A 15,000-nucleotide genomic window follows, 5' to 3' on the forward strand; every position below is an offset into this window, starting at 1 on the left:
GGAAATCATATGAACGTGAGTGCATTTTGTGATTTATGGAAACAAGTGATGTTTTGAAAGTTGTCAAAATTCAGAAGCATTTGGTTAGTGATGGTGATGTTTTGAATTTTACTTGTCTAGTGCAAAGTTCCTAATTGTGGCAGTGACAGTAAAATAATTATTATAATGCCGATTTCAAGAGTGCTAGCAATAAATTAATTCTTAAATCTCACTCTGGTTGTGTACTGTACTTTACTTTACTTAACTTTATTTATTGTAAGGAAAATCCCGAGCACCTTGTAGGGTAGAGAACCAACAATGTAAGCTTAACCCATATGTGTTGTTCAGTGGTGGAACCCAAATCAAGGGCATATAGGTATACGTGCCAAGTGTCACGCCTAAGGCGTGATTGTCCCTGCGGATGTCTTCGATGCCACGCCTACTCACGCCAGGTAGAAACGTTAGAGCCATTACAGCATTGACTGACACATTTTGAAAAATATATTAATTATTTAAAGAAACTGAAACCAATGAGAGAAAATCCATATGAATGATCGACTTTCTTCGAATTCTCTCATTTTCAGTAGGGAAAGTCACTGGAGACGAGATAGGTTGGGAACGAGAAGGTCAAAGTGACTGGAATAGTTCCGGTTCCGGTAGTGGTACCAAATTTGGTTGTGGTTCCATGCAACCACAAACTATGAATTATCTTATAAATATTCAAAGCATCGATCGATGTACTGGCTAGACGGAAGTCTTCCGAACATCTTCGGAAGTCTTCGGACACCTTCAGATATTATCAGTGCCCTTCGAAAAATCCTGGCACTCCCAGGAGAAAAATGTCACGCCTATAACCTGGAAATTAAAAGAAGTTGGCAGGTATATATAGGTATGAGGCTAAAATTATTTGTTCTTGCTACCCTGCTCACTCATCTTTCTGAAAGCCTTTAAATTTGCTACAGTTGTATAGAACAGGTGATTTTTTAAGATTCCTCATTTACTTTTTCTTCTTTTCGTTGCATTATCTAACTTCAAACCCCTTACCCCCCAGGACGGGCTGATACTCAGGCTATTCCGCTCGTCGTTTCTATTCCCCTCTCCCCTACCCCACCCAAAGAAATAGCTATTTTGACCGGAAGTACGTCTGCGTTCGCAGGCAGGCAAGTGAAAGTTGAAGAGGCCAGCTTTCCCCACTCTACCCATGACAAGTCAGTCGATCCACGCCTAATATGGTAATGTTGCTCACATTTAAGGCATGATAGAGTGTGTGACACAGTTATCTTGAATCGATGTGGTCACTTTTACTGTACCATAATTAGCCTTTCTCCCGCTAGTAAACATTGTATGTCTTGGGAGAAGCCATGGCGGACGATTCTACGGAGTTAGAGTCTGGGTTGTTGGGTAATAGCAGTGTTTATCCTCTTTTGATCGACACCATCGATCCTTACTTCCGTCTGGAATTTTCCCAGTGACTATATCGAAGCTCAGGTTTCTGAAATTTTTTACATTCGTATTTATGCCATCATGTCTGCAGAAAACGTGCAGTTGGCTATTAGACGAAACATAGAGTTAGCTTTCATCAAGAAAGCGAAAATAGAGTTCAAGGGCGATCGTTCAGAATCAAGAATTTTGGTGAGTACAATAGCCTTAATTTTGCGTATTTTGACATTTTAATGAATGTGAATATTTCTGTAAAGAAAGAAACTATGAGTTTCCAAATCACTCATGTGGGAGTTTCGGGGGCCTATTTTTCATAGCCCTGTCTGCGTTTAGCGTGTCCACTTGTAAGAAACTTACCTTACCGTGCTCTCTATCAATTGCAATTGTTTCTTCAAGCAAAACAAGGCGTGCGTAACTTGATGAAACGGTCGATTGTACTTATACATCATGCACACAATCGACAAAGAACATGCAACTACTGTAATGGAATCAAGTTTTTAACAGAGTCTTCTCGGTTAACCTTTCCAGCGATGGCTGGGACTGTTTGCGTTTAGGATTATCGTGTTTAATTGTTATCCTTATTGTGGAGAAATCGTAAACCAGCCTATAGGATCCAGCAATATAATTAACTCGTCGGGTCTTTTGTAGCTTGACAATGGGTGTGTGTGGATTTTATAGACTGGGATGTCCATTGTCACTGTTATGGAAAATGAAAGCTACATGTATTAAGATTGTTCTTGTATGTTCAAAGATTGAAGGCATTTTCACGTTCTTATAAATACAGTCGGCATTAATTTAGTACTTAATTGTTCGGTGATCACATGTTTATTTTAAGGGTCAATCATCATTTCAAAACAACTGAACAGTAAATTATATTGTCAAAAAGTGCAATACGATGTCGTTTCTGTTTGGTTTCAAGATTTTGTAATCTGGTGCTGTGTCCAGAAAAAATAATATCCTGTTTAAAATTAAGCTTTCAAAATTAGAATAATAGTTAAGCTTATTGTCAGTTGTTATTATTATTGTTTCATTTGGATGATATAAACTATTTTGTAAGCTTGTGATTCGCCATATACCCTAATGTGCTTTTTAGTATAATTATATACTTAGGTGGTTATTGAAAATCCTCTGCACTGTTTGCTTGCACTTGGTTTTTCAAAATGGTCACAAGCCGTTTTGTCAAGGTGACAGACAAAGAAATTAATTGTTTTAAAGAAAATGACCAAAAACAAGCATGCAGTCTTGAAATTTCTGGACCCGGTCTGGTACATGTATATGTTGTCATTTACAGGAGAACGGTACTAACTCAGACCGGTCTCGCAACCGAGACAAAGTCAGAGTGGTCTGAGTTCATTGTCAGGCCAGTCTCATGTAAATGCATAAAAAGAAATGAATGGAGGCCGATAGGAATTCATGTACATGTAAATACCCCCTTAGTCACTTTCAGACTTCTCTGTGTTGTTAGGATGGCCACACCTGATCCATTTGAACAACACCAGATGTCATGCTACGCATTGTTTTCAACCATTTCAACCATGTTTGGTGATGGTTGAAAAAGTTGATCTACCAAATTAACCCATTGACTCCCAAGGGTTCCCCATTGACGAGTAAAATATTCTGGCGTTAATTAGACAGAGTAAAATACTCAGTCTGGCTGGTTTACTGTAGACCGGTTTGGACGTCAAAGGGTTAAACTAACCAAAAATGGGTTTCTCCCAATAGAGCACAAAGCAATCCATCCAACTATAAATGGTTGATCCCAATGGAACACGACTGGCTCTGACTGCAAATATATCTTTCATGTTACAGTACATACCTGTTTAAAAAACTCTGACACTAATCATGACCTGCAATAGGTTGCAAAATGAATGAAGACACTCTACATTCTTTGGGCATCATTAATTTACCCATTATCTCACACACTGCAGTCCCTCTCCCCCTTCCCCCTATCAATGTTGCTAGCAATGCAGTTATAATGCTGAAATCTTGAATAGTCAACATTGAAAGGAGGAGAGGGAAGGGGGAAGTGGAAAAGGTTGGAATTCTAGATCTGGCGGGTATAGAAAGCTAGAAAAGCGTGCTTTTTAAACAAGTGTCTCTGAACAATTTTGCAACCTGTTGTGTCACCAATAGGCCATTTTACAGTTTTTTGCTCAGCGACCTAGCCTATGAATGGCTGCGAGGCTGCCGGTGACCTTGCATTGATACAGCCCCCACTGCTTTTATCATGTAAATTGTGTTGTTGTAATTCTAATTAGTCCATATTAACATTACAAAAGCACGGAGGTTTGTATCAAAACAGGGTCACCGGCAGCCTCGCTTCCATTCTTAGGCCAGGTAACTTAGGTACAACTGTAAAATGGTCTATTCTTTACTCACAAACATATATATGGGAAAAATAAATGATGAAAAGTTGGTACCAGTATCCTTTAAAAATTCCACTACTTGAAACAAAAATGCAGGCTTAAATTTGTGCTTAAATTTCAGGCCCTTTCTGCACACAGACTTTATGTTCTTACCTGTTTAAAGAATGGATGCAAGGTAGAAAGTTAGATAATGATTTTACAGTAAGGCCTGATTGCTGCTTGTACACTGTTGGAAAGTATTATGCATGTGTATATGTGGGAACATTGTAGGCTTACATTTATGTTTTGTTAATGGAAGTAATTGGCTTGCAAATGTAAACTGAACTTAACCTGTTGCCTTCCCTTTAATTAGTTTAAAATAATTCTTTTGTGTGACTTTAGGTGGATTTCAGTATGCATATTTTAGAAATACAGAGAATAGAGAGCAGCAAGCCACTTATGGTAAGCCAGCTAACACAATTCAGGAATTATATTTTCTTCAAGAACTTTTCCTGTCTTTGTTTTCTACCTGGATTATCTGGACATGTTTAAATTTAGTTTAATTTAGTTTAAATTCTGATAATCAGGAGTGTGCTCTGAGTTCAAAAGGGTGTTATTTATGAGTGTGTATTTTATTTGGAATTTGTGAACCCTAAAGTACATTTTACTTTGCTTTTCTAAAATTCAAACATTTGGAATCCAAATTTAAGTGCAGTGTATCCACAGTTGTTGGCTGAGGGCAATTATATATTGCTACAACAAGTTGCAAAATTGTGGAGACACTTTCATTAAAAAACACCTTTTCTAGCTTACAATACCCACCGTATCTAGAATTTAAACCTTAAACCCACTTCCCTTCCCCTCTCCCCCTTTCAATGTTGACTGTTTAAGTTTGCAGCAATTTGTTTGCCTTGCTAGCGACACTGGTAAGGGGGTGGGGGGAGGGGGGAGGGGGGCTGCGGTGTGAGAGGTAATAGGTAAATTTATAACGTCCCGAAAAGGTGAAGTGTCTCCACTATTTTTGCAACTTGTTGTAGCAGTTCTCTTTTTTAATACGCTCTACATGTAGACTATATAGTACCTAACAGCAAAACCTTGTCTTCTTATCTTCTTTTGATAGATAACACTGTCATGTGGGGACAAGTCACACTATTTTCGACTACCTCAACCAAAAGACATCACTGAGATTATTGCTCACATTTTGGCATCACTTAAATCTAACTTTCCTTCTGGGAGCCCAGAGTAAGTGCAACAAGTCAATAATAATTATTATTTATGTCCTTTTTACACATTCAGACATCTTTGAATAGCTTTATGTAGTGCATACCGTGTAGGCAGAGGTCATTTTAAAATTGACTTTGTAAGAGAAATGTACACCAAATGAATGCTTTTCCATTGAACAAGCAAAATAAACATGTGGTAAACAGATAATAAACTGTCAAATAGATTTTTAAATGGTCTCTCAATAACTGTTTAGCAATTTCAAATGACTTCAAGCAAAGTATCAATTGAAAACAGTTGTGTCAGTGAGTTAAACCTGTAAGTCTCGTTCTCAAGTGCGGAAGGGTTAACACATTGGTCAGTACATACATTTAATAAATAAATTAGCTACTATTATATGTTTTAGCAAAAATGCTCAAAATTTAAACACTTCCAAAATCTGTTTATACGAAACTGCAATAATATTATTTTTTTGGTTTTACTTGATCTTAAACAATTTGATAATTAGCTGTCTGTCAGACTGTATTTTGACTGATTAATGGTTTTCTTGACTTGGATGTTTAACATTTAATCAGCCATTCATTTGTATGTCTTTCCCAACCGATTCACGTGCACCCTTAGGCCTGAACTGGCCCCCATTGCAAGAAATTCGTCTGGCTTAATTTATATGTGGACTGTACGGTTTATAGCTATTAGAATCTATGAATGGAACCATGAAGAGGGCAAGGGTGAAAGGGGAAATAGTTTTTGAGTGGACCTACATGTACAGCCTGTAGATGTTAATTGTTAAGCATAATTATGGTAAAAATTATTGAATTAAAATAATTAATTATAGTGCAAAGGACTACACCAGTATTGTTAGGAATTGGGCCATGTTTACCGCCTGGTGAAATTTCCATTACACCGGTGGCTCAGTTGGTTGAGCATGGGCTGTCACACGGGAGGTCGTGAGTTCAACTCCGGCCGGACTAACACTCAGGGTCTTTAAATAACTGAGGAGAAAGTGCTGCCTTTGTAATTACATCTGCAAATGGTTAGACGTCTCTCTAGTCTTCTCGGATAAGGACGATAAGCCGGAGGTCCCGTCTCACAACCCTTCAATGTTCATAATCCTGTGGGACGGAAAAGAACCCGCACACTTGTCGCAAAGAGTAGGGCATGTAGTTCCCGGTGTTGTGGTCTGTCTTCTGTGCAGGGCAGTGCCCTGCTTTTTACGATCAATAGACGCCGCGTGTATATATATAACTTGATAGGTTTATTCTCCATTAAATACTGTCTGATGAGAAACGAAACTCGGAGTAACAGAGAATTTTGTCTCTTCGTTATATCTTCTTAAATATAAATAAATAAATAAATAAATTTGTTCAATGAAGATATCGAGTTTCAAAAGTCCTGAAACCCTGCATTTCCTTTTGTTTCTTCCTACAAACATTTTATTTATTAATATGTAATTCTATTTTAATAGTCGTCTTCTGAGAGTGATATATGGGCCACCAGAGGAAAGCAATGAAAGGCAAGAGCAGGTGTCAACGCTTGTTAACAACCTGCGGAATGTGGAAGGAGATGTTGAAACAGGGCCTTGTGGTGAGCACTGCATTTTCTTCAAATTTCATGGCTCCAGACTTGTATTTACAACCTTTGTAGAGAGGACTTTGGGAAATGGAAAACTACCAGTTTCTGCTGTTTGCGGGCAACTAAGAGCCAACAAACACAAACACAGACTAGCTGAATGTAGCCAGCTGGGTACATCCACTTTTGTTATAGTTAAATTAATTTATCCCCTGGTTTAATTTTTTTAAACCAGTTCAAAATTTTTGAACCTTTTTTTTTCATTAAACTACTTTATTAATTTTATTTTATTACACCACCCATTTCAACAAAGTTGGACATCTTTCTGTAATTAAGTAGAACTCTTGCTTTATAGAGTATAATTATATGTATAAAGTTTATTATATATGCATAAAGTTATTATGGTGGATTGTTGTCTCTGGTGCTACCAAAGACCAACATATTTTAGTGGTTAGGGTCAAATGCTCAGCTTAATGATTTGGGTCAAGCACTTATTTTGAATGGTTTATAGCTTTAATCATGCAAGGTTAGGGAGACTGCCTGCCTTTAGGAATTAGGGTTAAGCTTTCAATTTCACTGTCTTATTTGAAACAGTTAGTATTCCAGGAGGTGTATGGCAACTGCAGACTGTCACCCAAATTAATAGCATAAACAGTGAGTTATAGGATAATTAGTCTGCAAGTGTCAGACACTGCATTGTTGGTGCATGTAAGGGATTTAAGCACACATTGTGGTGACTGCAGTAATCACCTAAATTTGAAGTGCATGTTTAGTCTAAAACAACGTTGTCTTGGTCATTGGGTTAGGAAGAATCTTGGTTCATGGTTATTGGAAGTAAAGCATATTCTTTCACATGTAGGATAAAGGGGTTAGATCATAAAGAGGCTGTGGTGCTGTGTTGGTGGGAAAGTTAAATAAAAATAGGGTTTATCAAATGACTTGATATATGGCAAATTGACCACTGTAAGGAAATTTGAAAGCCGACATTTTGAGCGTAATTAAGCCTGGTCCACCTTCCTCAGAGCTAAACCCTTTTCTTTCTTTCACATACATTTGAAGTAGGACTACTTTTTGTAATGAAAAATTAATAGTGATATTCTTTAATGATTCCTTTGGCAATGTAACTTGTTTAGTACAAGATTCATAAATATTAATTTTGTCTCTCAGATTTGTATAAATTAATAAGAGCAGAGAAATAGGTGATAAGATTTCATTTTCCAAACCTGGTCACTACTTGAGCAGAATGATTTTTTGATGTCAGTTATTTTTCCTAAAAGCAAGAGTGCTGTTGGGGTACATGTATGTACAATATGGTGAGCTTTTACCATTCGAAGAGAGGAATGTTGGAGCTGCCATTGATTGGTGGGCATTTTCTAGGCATGAAATAAGCATATTTTAACGAGTGTGTTAATAACTTTCAGGCTGATTTCTGTACAATTTCTTGAAGCCACTAATTTTTGATATTACGAATTTTGTGTCCTCTATGAGAAATTCGACTGTGTGACTTTATATATAGTTGGGACAAGATTTGAAACAGTTCCTGTTTTGAAACTGCTTTCTTGTTGTTTCCTGTGAAGATCAAGTTTGAATTTGCTGTAAGCCCATTGCTTTTAAGTTATCATCTGATGTTCACATTTTGTTACTTGTTTCGGCTCAAATAGATCCTCGTTTCCTTAAAGGCTGAGTTGCTTCTCTGTTTTTTCTTTCAAGAAATGTTTGACCTCGTTGTAAAAATCATCTTCTAAATAACAATTTGTTTGTGAGTCTTTTCCAATTCCTCTATTTCTCGGTAGAAATCTATTTCATTTACGCTTAGCCTATTGCATTTGCATGACTCCGCCATTTTATCACTGTTATAGATTTATCACATGTGGCTCTGGTTTCCCAATGAGAATAAATCAAAGTTTGGACCAAGGGTAGCCTGGGATGAATAATAAAATATTTAATTGTTAATCATTATGGAGAATTTGCATGAGTTGCTTGTGTGGTCAAGTGGATAAGAGAGTGGGGATTCTTATGTTTGCTGTCTCTGACCTTTCCTGTAATTCAGGTTTATACCTGCTATTGGATACATTAAACGATTGATTGATTGATTGATAAACTAGTTGTTGTTGAATTTTCTGTTCTGTTGTGATTGTGTTTATTGGCCCTGAAAAGCCCCCAAGGGGAGTGGTCTGAAATTAAGTATGTATTGTGTTGTATTGTATTGTATTACTGACCCCAAGCAATCATGCATGTTTGACTGTTACATGTAAGAGCACAAATTAGTAATTAGGAAATGGATCGAAAGCATCTCCGCACTAATCTGCTGCACTGATTGTGGCTCATTTACCTATTCCAAGTAATATAGTGGCTGACAGCTGTGAATTTAAACAAAAAAAAATTAATGATATGATAAATTGATTGATAAAACAATGTTCAACTGCCAGCCCATAACCAGACGAAAACTGATTTTCACAATATTTTTTTTCCCTATAACCAGGTGGATTTTCAAAAGTTTACGTTTCCATGTGTGATTTTTATGGACAAGCACATTTAGAAGAAGTTGCATGGGTATGTGACTGTGCACTTGACATACGTTGTAAATTACAAATCAACTTAATATGCCCTTAAATCTTGAAGCATGATTTTACATAATACACAAACAAAACAAGAAACCTAAGGAAAGACTGAAGGTTTTAGGAACTTAATGAAAAATAATAATTATTATTATGTCCTCCCAAAAAGGGCAATAAATATTAAGGCTATGGTCGAGTGTTTCATCAAAATAAATGTACCGTTTCATTATAGTTTTATCAGCATAAACCAAATTTTATCCAAAATCTTGATGTATTTGGCTTATATTTGCTGGTTTCATACTGTGATGTGTCATCGACCAGAATGCATTGCTCTATGGAGATTACCCACGTGCACTGTAGCCTTGATTTAAGCAGGAGTTATGAACCACTAACAGTGACAAATGGTGGCTGCAGTGACAAACCTCTTACTTATAGCTAACATTACTGTGTCTAGCTGTCACACAAAAAAGGTTACGGCATTAAAAATTTTTCCTGCATAACTTGTTTTATCTGTTTTAATTAGCCTCATACAATGATTTTTTCAAGTTCTTAACATATTCTTTTGCCATAACGTACCAAGAATGTAATCTTCTTATATTAATGATATATTAATTTTAGTGCATTTTGTATACAGTAGTTTGCTTGTTTCATGTGTATTTAATTAAAGCACCCGTTGACCAAGTATTGACACGATAGTATCGGCCGAGTAACGCAATATATATGTTGACTGTAATACTAGGCCGGTACTATCGGTCCGTAGTGGTTGGTCGACATACATTAATTGTATCGGCCAATAATTATATTGAGTGATATGTCGACTGCTACTAAATTTGGCCACCATATAGACTGACAGTTAAGCGATATATTGACTGAGTATCAGTTTGATAGTATCAGTTGATATGTTGATCAATAAGTTATCAATGTTCCACTGATACTCTACCGACACTGAGCCGCTTCTCTACCATCGCTCTATGTTACTGAGTTATATAATTTGGGGTAATGGCATGTGCACCTAACCCCAAACACACACACAAAAAAAAGAAAAACGAAGTCACAAAACAAATCATCCCTGCTCCCCAAAAAAGCCAAGTATTATGTAGCCAAAACGCGCGGCCAGGGCTGGTCTGGGTCCTTTTTTTTTTCTTTAATTTCTTATAGGAACAAAGCTTCTCAGTAGGGGATCTACTCGTACAGTAGTAAAAGCAAATGGCCCGAGAAGAGGTTCACAAGCTACAGCTGCATACACACAATTCCATACCATCTCAGTCATTTCTTGCAACATACAACTAACAAGGGCATCATGTGTTACATTTCTGTACCTTTCGGCAACATTCCGTTTAATCCTCGGCTAGTAATTACTGGTTGTTAAAAATCTCTAGCATGCAAATACATGTAGTACACAATTAAAGCAACGTCAATGAGCAAAAATCTTGTGAGCTAAAAACCACTCACCCCACACCCCCCCCAATTAACTTTGTTATGCTCTATCCCAAAATATCCGCTGTATTTGTCTGCACGGATTATACACTTGAGTGTTTCCACTATGCAACGCAAAAGGAAGGAATGGGCTATAAGAATTACAGCTTGTATAGAATTGATTGATGGAGGTTGCCCATTTTATAACAAATTTGACAGGAGATTTTATAGATTCAGTCGATCAAGCGGCTGGGCACACGACACTCTGATTTTTAGTCCTGTGTATACATGTCATTAACCAACTGGAAGAATGTCGGCCCCAGCTCTTGACAGTACTAACCGAAGGCAGCGACTGAGGGCTGGTTCCGAGCAAGCTTGTTTATAAGTCGTGACTGGAAAAAGATTTTTCAGCATAGGGAAAGAGCGAGATTCCTACTGAGCACTCACTGTGTGTGTCGGGAAGGAATCCTTTAACATTGTTTTACAAACAAATAGCAGCTATTTATATAAGAAGGATTTTCATGATACATGTACACGTACAAGCGTCAGTCAAAAAGCTTTTAGATTAGTCACGGGCACATGGATCATTCGGGACAATATACCCAGTCCAATACTATTGGATATTGGTGGGGCAATGGAGTTATCAGTTTGCTGATGCCCTCTGACTGCCGTAGTCGTGTAATTAATACTAGACTAGCTAGTAGTTGCTTTATTTTGACTTTCCTGTTTTGCCTTTTATGAACGTAAACAATGAATGTTGTCAGGATCGTTCCGGTGTCCCTTGCCTAGAGGTTAACTTACAAAAAAATGTGAGAGTCCCCAGTGTTTTAAAAGCACCCATTTCGTCTTTTGGTAATTTGTTCAACAGAGAATAAATAATTAATAATACTTGTGTCTTAACTGTTACAAAATTAATCTTAACAGGCCTTCTGATATTACGCGATGGTGCGATTTCGCACAATCGACGTCAAATCGCATCCGATCGCACAATTCACGAAAAATCGCATAATTCACAAAAGGACGCACAAAATTCTCAAAACGAAACATGAATCAACACGTTTCTTAGAAATTCCTGCATAAATACGCCATTTTTAAGATGATTTATCTTGGAAAAAGGCTAAAAAAACCTTTGTCATCTTCGATTTCTTAAACATTCGAAGTTCAAGGCTTTATTTTTCATGTCGGGGACCTGGTACGAGTCTCCTTCTATTGGTGCAACACGAACATCCCCTTATATACACACCACTGAAATGACACAGTTGCCTTCTCGTAGAGAAGAGATTTGTGAAAAATAAGTTGTAAGTTTTTCGGGAAAATGTAGTTTCTTTCGTTGAAAACTGATAAAAACTTACTCATGGATAAGTTTGTTGCGAAAACGCTCGCTTTTTCTTCGACGAAGAAGGAAGTTCCCACCTTCCGCCCAATCTGACAGCTCACGATCGAGCAAGAAAGTACGTCACAGGTACGCTCCACGTGGACGATGGACTGATGTTTTTCTCTTCGTGCAATATTAGGGCCTTTTATACGAGAGAAAATAAGCTGCGGCTTACTCTGGCCACGGGGTACAAAATACGCAAAATGAACCATTTATACGAATATATATTCCCAGTTCAATATATATATATATTTTTTTTCTTTTTTTTTTTTTTAATTTGCAACACAACAATATAACAATGTACATAAAGAATAAAATCAACTAACAACGAACAGCATACTATACGAGTCGCACGTACTAAAGTACATTATATATATATAAACATAACAACAATTAAGATGGGGGGGGGGTGAGTTAGTATCAAACAGAAGAGCAGTTTTCAAGTTTCCATTGCCATTCAATTTTCCTCTGTAGTTCTACAAAGTTGGGCGTCTTAGAAAGTGATTTACAAGTGTATAAATAATATTTGGTGTAAAGAAGGAGAATATCTAGTCTGCGTTCTTGGGCGTTCGTCAGTTTGCATTTTTCCTCCTTTATATGGAATAGAATCTGTTCATTCGGGGGAGTAAGTTTTAAGTTGCTCAGATTATTGAACCATTTCACAATATCGTTGTAAAATGAGGACGTAGTAGAACAGTCCAAAAATGTATGAAGTATAGATTCTTGACGTGAGCATAGAGAGCATTGATCATCGACGGTAATTTTAAATCTTTTCAGTTCTCGCTTAGCAACAGTTATCCTATGCAGGAGCTTAAATAAGAATTGCCTTAGTTTATTATCTTAAGTTATTTTATATATCTTTTGAAAGTTAGCTTTCCAGGAAACAAACGAATCAGGGAAGAGTTGTTCCCAAGCTTTCACACCAGTAGGCACACCCAGGTCAATATAAGCCGCGGCTTGAAAAAGACGTGAACGTAGATTTTGTACCATTTATACGGGGTGAACATTGGAGTCTTCTGTAAGCCGCGGCCAGAGAAAGCCGCGGCTTATTTTCTCTCGTATAAATGGGGGTATGGCCCTATTGTGATTGACCATCTTCGGAAGTTCGTGGTTGACAAGCACCTTTATCATTCATTTGGCATGTTAGCTGTGTCCTTTCAACTTTTAACGTGGTGCACCAGTAGTGCAGAAGACCTCATTTTTTTAATTTATCCCAACTAATGTCGATCGAGATACGTAATTACTGTTCCTTTGTGTTCAAAATGTCTTTAGGGCAGCAAAAAAGTGTTTTTCTTAACCTGAAACCTTATAAAACAAGCTTAAAATTGCTGAGAAAAAAATCGCATAATTTACATTATTCATCGCATAATTGGCCTTTCTAATCGCACAATCTGCCCTGAAAAAATCGCATAATTTGCATTTTTTAATCGCACCCTATCAGAAGGCCTGTCTTAACTTTCTTTATTTTGATATGTCAGCAGTATTTATCAGTGTTGGCTGTTCAACATGTTGGTCGATAATCGGTCGACGGGTGCTTATGCCTATGGTACACATGATCGGTTTGCTTTTGCACAGGCAGACAGGAGAGGTGTAAAAAAATACTTGTCGTGTTTTTGAAAAGTATGCAAAAGTGTTAGGGTTATTAGTGAAGTTCAACTTTAAATATCATACTTCATTTTTCCTTTATTGTTACTTTTATATCTAGGATATTGACACAATCTATTTATCACTCAATACAAAAGAGCTGAACATTCAGGACTTCGATCATTTGGACCAAAAGTAAGTTACAGTCAATGCCAGCAATAGCAGCATTAATTTCTTTCATCTTGCATTCATTTGGATTAATAACAGACACTTAATTTGCATTGTGTACTGAATGTTTCAATTTCAGGGATTTGGTTCCAATTATATCAACACTTGAGTACAATGACTGGTTTACTAAAATTACTTGTGATTCGTTCAAATTGGTATGTGGTATATATTCTTTTTTCAAACATTTGATAATATGATTAAGTATTGATTAAGTATGATTTTATGCAATTCATGAAATTTATTATAATACTAAAGTGGAAATCTTATACTCTATTAATGCTCCAAACAATTTATTTTTTTAAATATTTAATTAAAACTCTAGTTAGATTTGCACATGTGCATTTGCCTGGCACTGCCAAGAACAAATTAAAACTTAAACTAATATAAAAGCACTTATTATACTTCTTAAATGTATGATTAAACACACTGTCATTTAAGTATTTCTAATTATTAAACATTTATTTATTTATTTATTTATTTATTAGCTGAATTATTATTATCCAATACATGTATTTTGTTGTAAAATGAAACAAAGTAAGTCAGTCAAAACACAGCAAATTTTGTTAATTATTTTATCTCCATAAAATCTGCTGCCATTGCTTAATTAAACAGAATTTCATAGTGATAACTTTGAATCTTATCATTAGACCTAAGTTCATCATTAGTTTAAAGGTGCTATATATGCCACGTTGTTTTAGGGTGTTTATAAATAAAGGAAATCTTTAGTTAAAAGGTGTACTAGCTCACACGAGTGTAGAACTCGAAAAGGGTAATGTGGAATCATCCCTTTACTGATGAAATTATCGTTACACCACAAAACAAGATGATTCTGAGCAAGAAGGACCTTTTACCAGGTGATTAGCCATAAACTTGAAATACATCGGGCCGATTTTTTTCAAGATTGCCCAAATGCAGTCTGTTTCAATCTTCTCCAATTGCTACATATTTCTTTTATGTTGTTCAACAGTTATAAGTCCATGCAGTTATTGCAATGTTTCATTCTACTTTTTGGACATTTTGGGTGTCGTGAAATTACATCATTTTGCATGACAGTATCCCCTTTATTCCATATCCTGTCATAATCTACATGTGTTTGCTGTCTTATATGTTAGGGATCGGAAGTCTGTGATGCAATCATTAGAGTTGTTAAAAAGTCATCAACCTTAGAGGAACTAGTACTTGACAATGTCAGTTTTGGCAGGTAAAATTTAATACCAAATTTTGATAATGTGCTGTAGTACATGAATGTCTTTACAATCATGATTATGTGAATGACAGGGAAACT

At 36.5% G+C, this 15,000-nt stretch overlaps 1 protein-coding gene across 1 annotated transcript in view; it reads left to right on the forward strand.

The window, feature by feature from the left end:
• Positions 1-1,221: 1,221 nt before the first annotated feature.
• Positions 1,222-15,000, forward strand: part of LOC137994890 (F-actin-uncapping protein LRRC16A-like) — a 50,284-nt gene continuing 36,505 nt past the window's right edge. The window contains exons 1-10 of the mRNA XM_068840474.1: positions 1,222-1,380; positions 1,514-1,611; positions 3,907-3,960; positions 4,167-4,226; positions 4,885-5,006; positions 6,451-6,569; positions 9,037-9,107; positions 13,609-13,682; positions 13,795-13,870; positions 14,828-14,916. Of these exons, the coding sequence (XP_068696575.1) occupies positions 1,341-1,380; positions 1,514-1,611; positions 3,907-3,960; positions 4,167-4,226; positions 4,885-5,006; positions 6,451-6,569; positions 9,037-9,107; positions 13,609-13,682; positions 13,795-13,870; positions 14,828-14,916 (803 nt within the window). The 5' untranslated portion in view covers positions 1,222-1,340. The remainder of the gene's footprint in view (positions 1,381-1,513; positions 1,612-3,906; positions 3,961-4,166; positions 4,227-4,884; positions 5,007-6,450; positions 6,570-9,036; positions 9,108-13,608; positions 13,683-13,794; positions 13,871-14,827; positions 14,917-15,000) is intronic.

This window comes from Montipora foliosa, chromosome 1, assembly GCF_036669935.1.
Source record: "Montipora foliosa isolate CH-2021 chromosome 1, ASM3666993v2, whole genome shotgun sequence".
NCBI lineage: Eukaryota > Metazoa > Cnidaria > Anthozoa > Scleractinia > Acroporidae > Montipora > Montipora foliosa.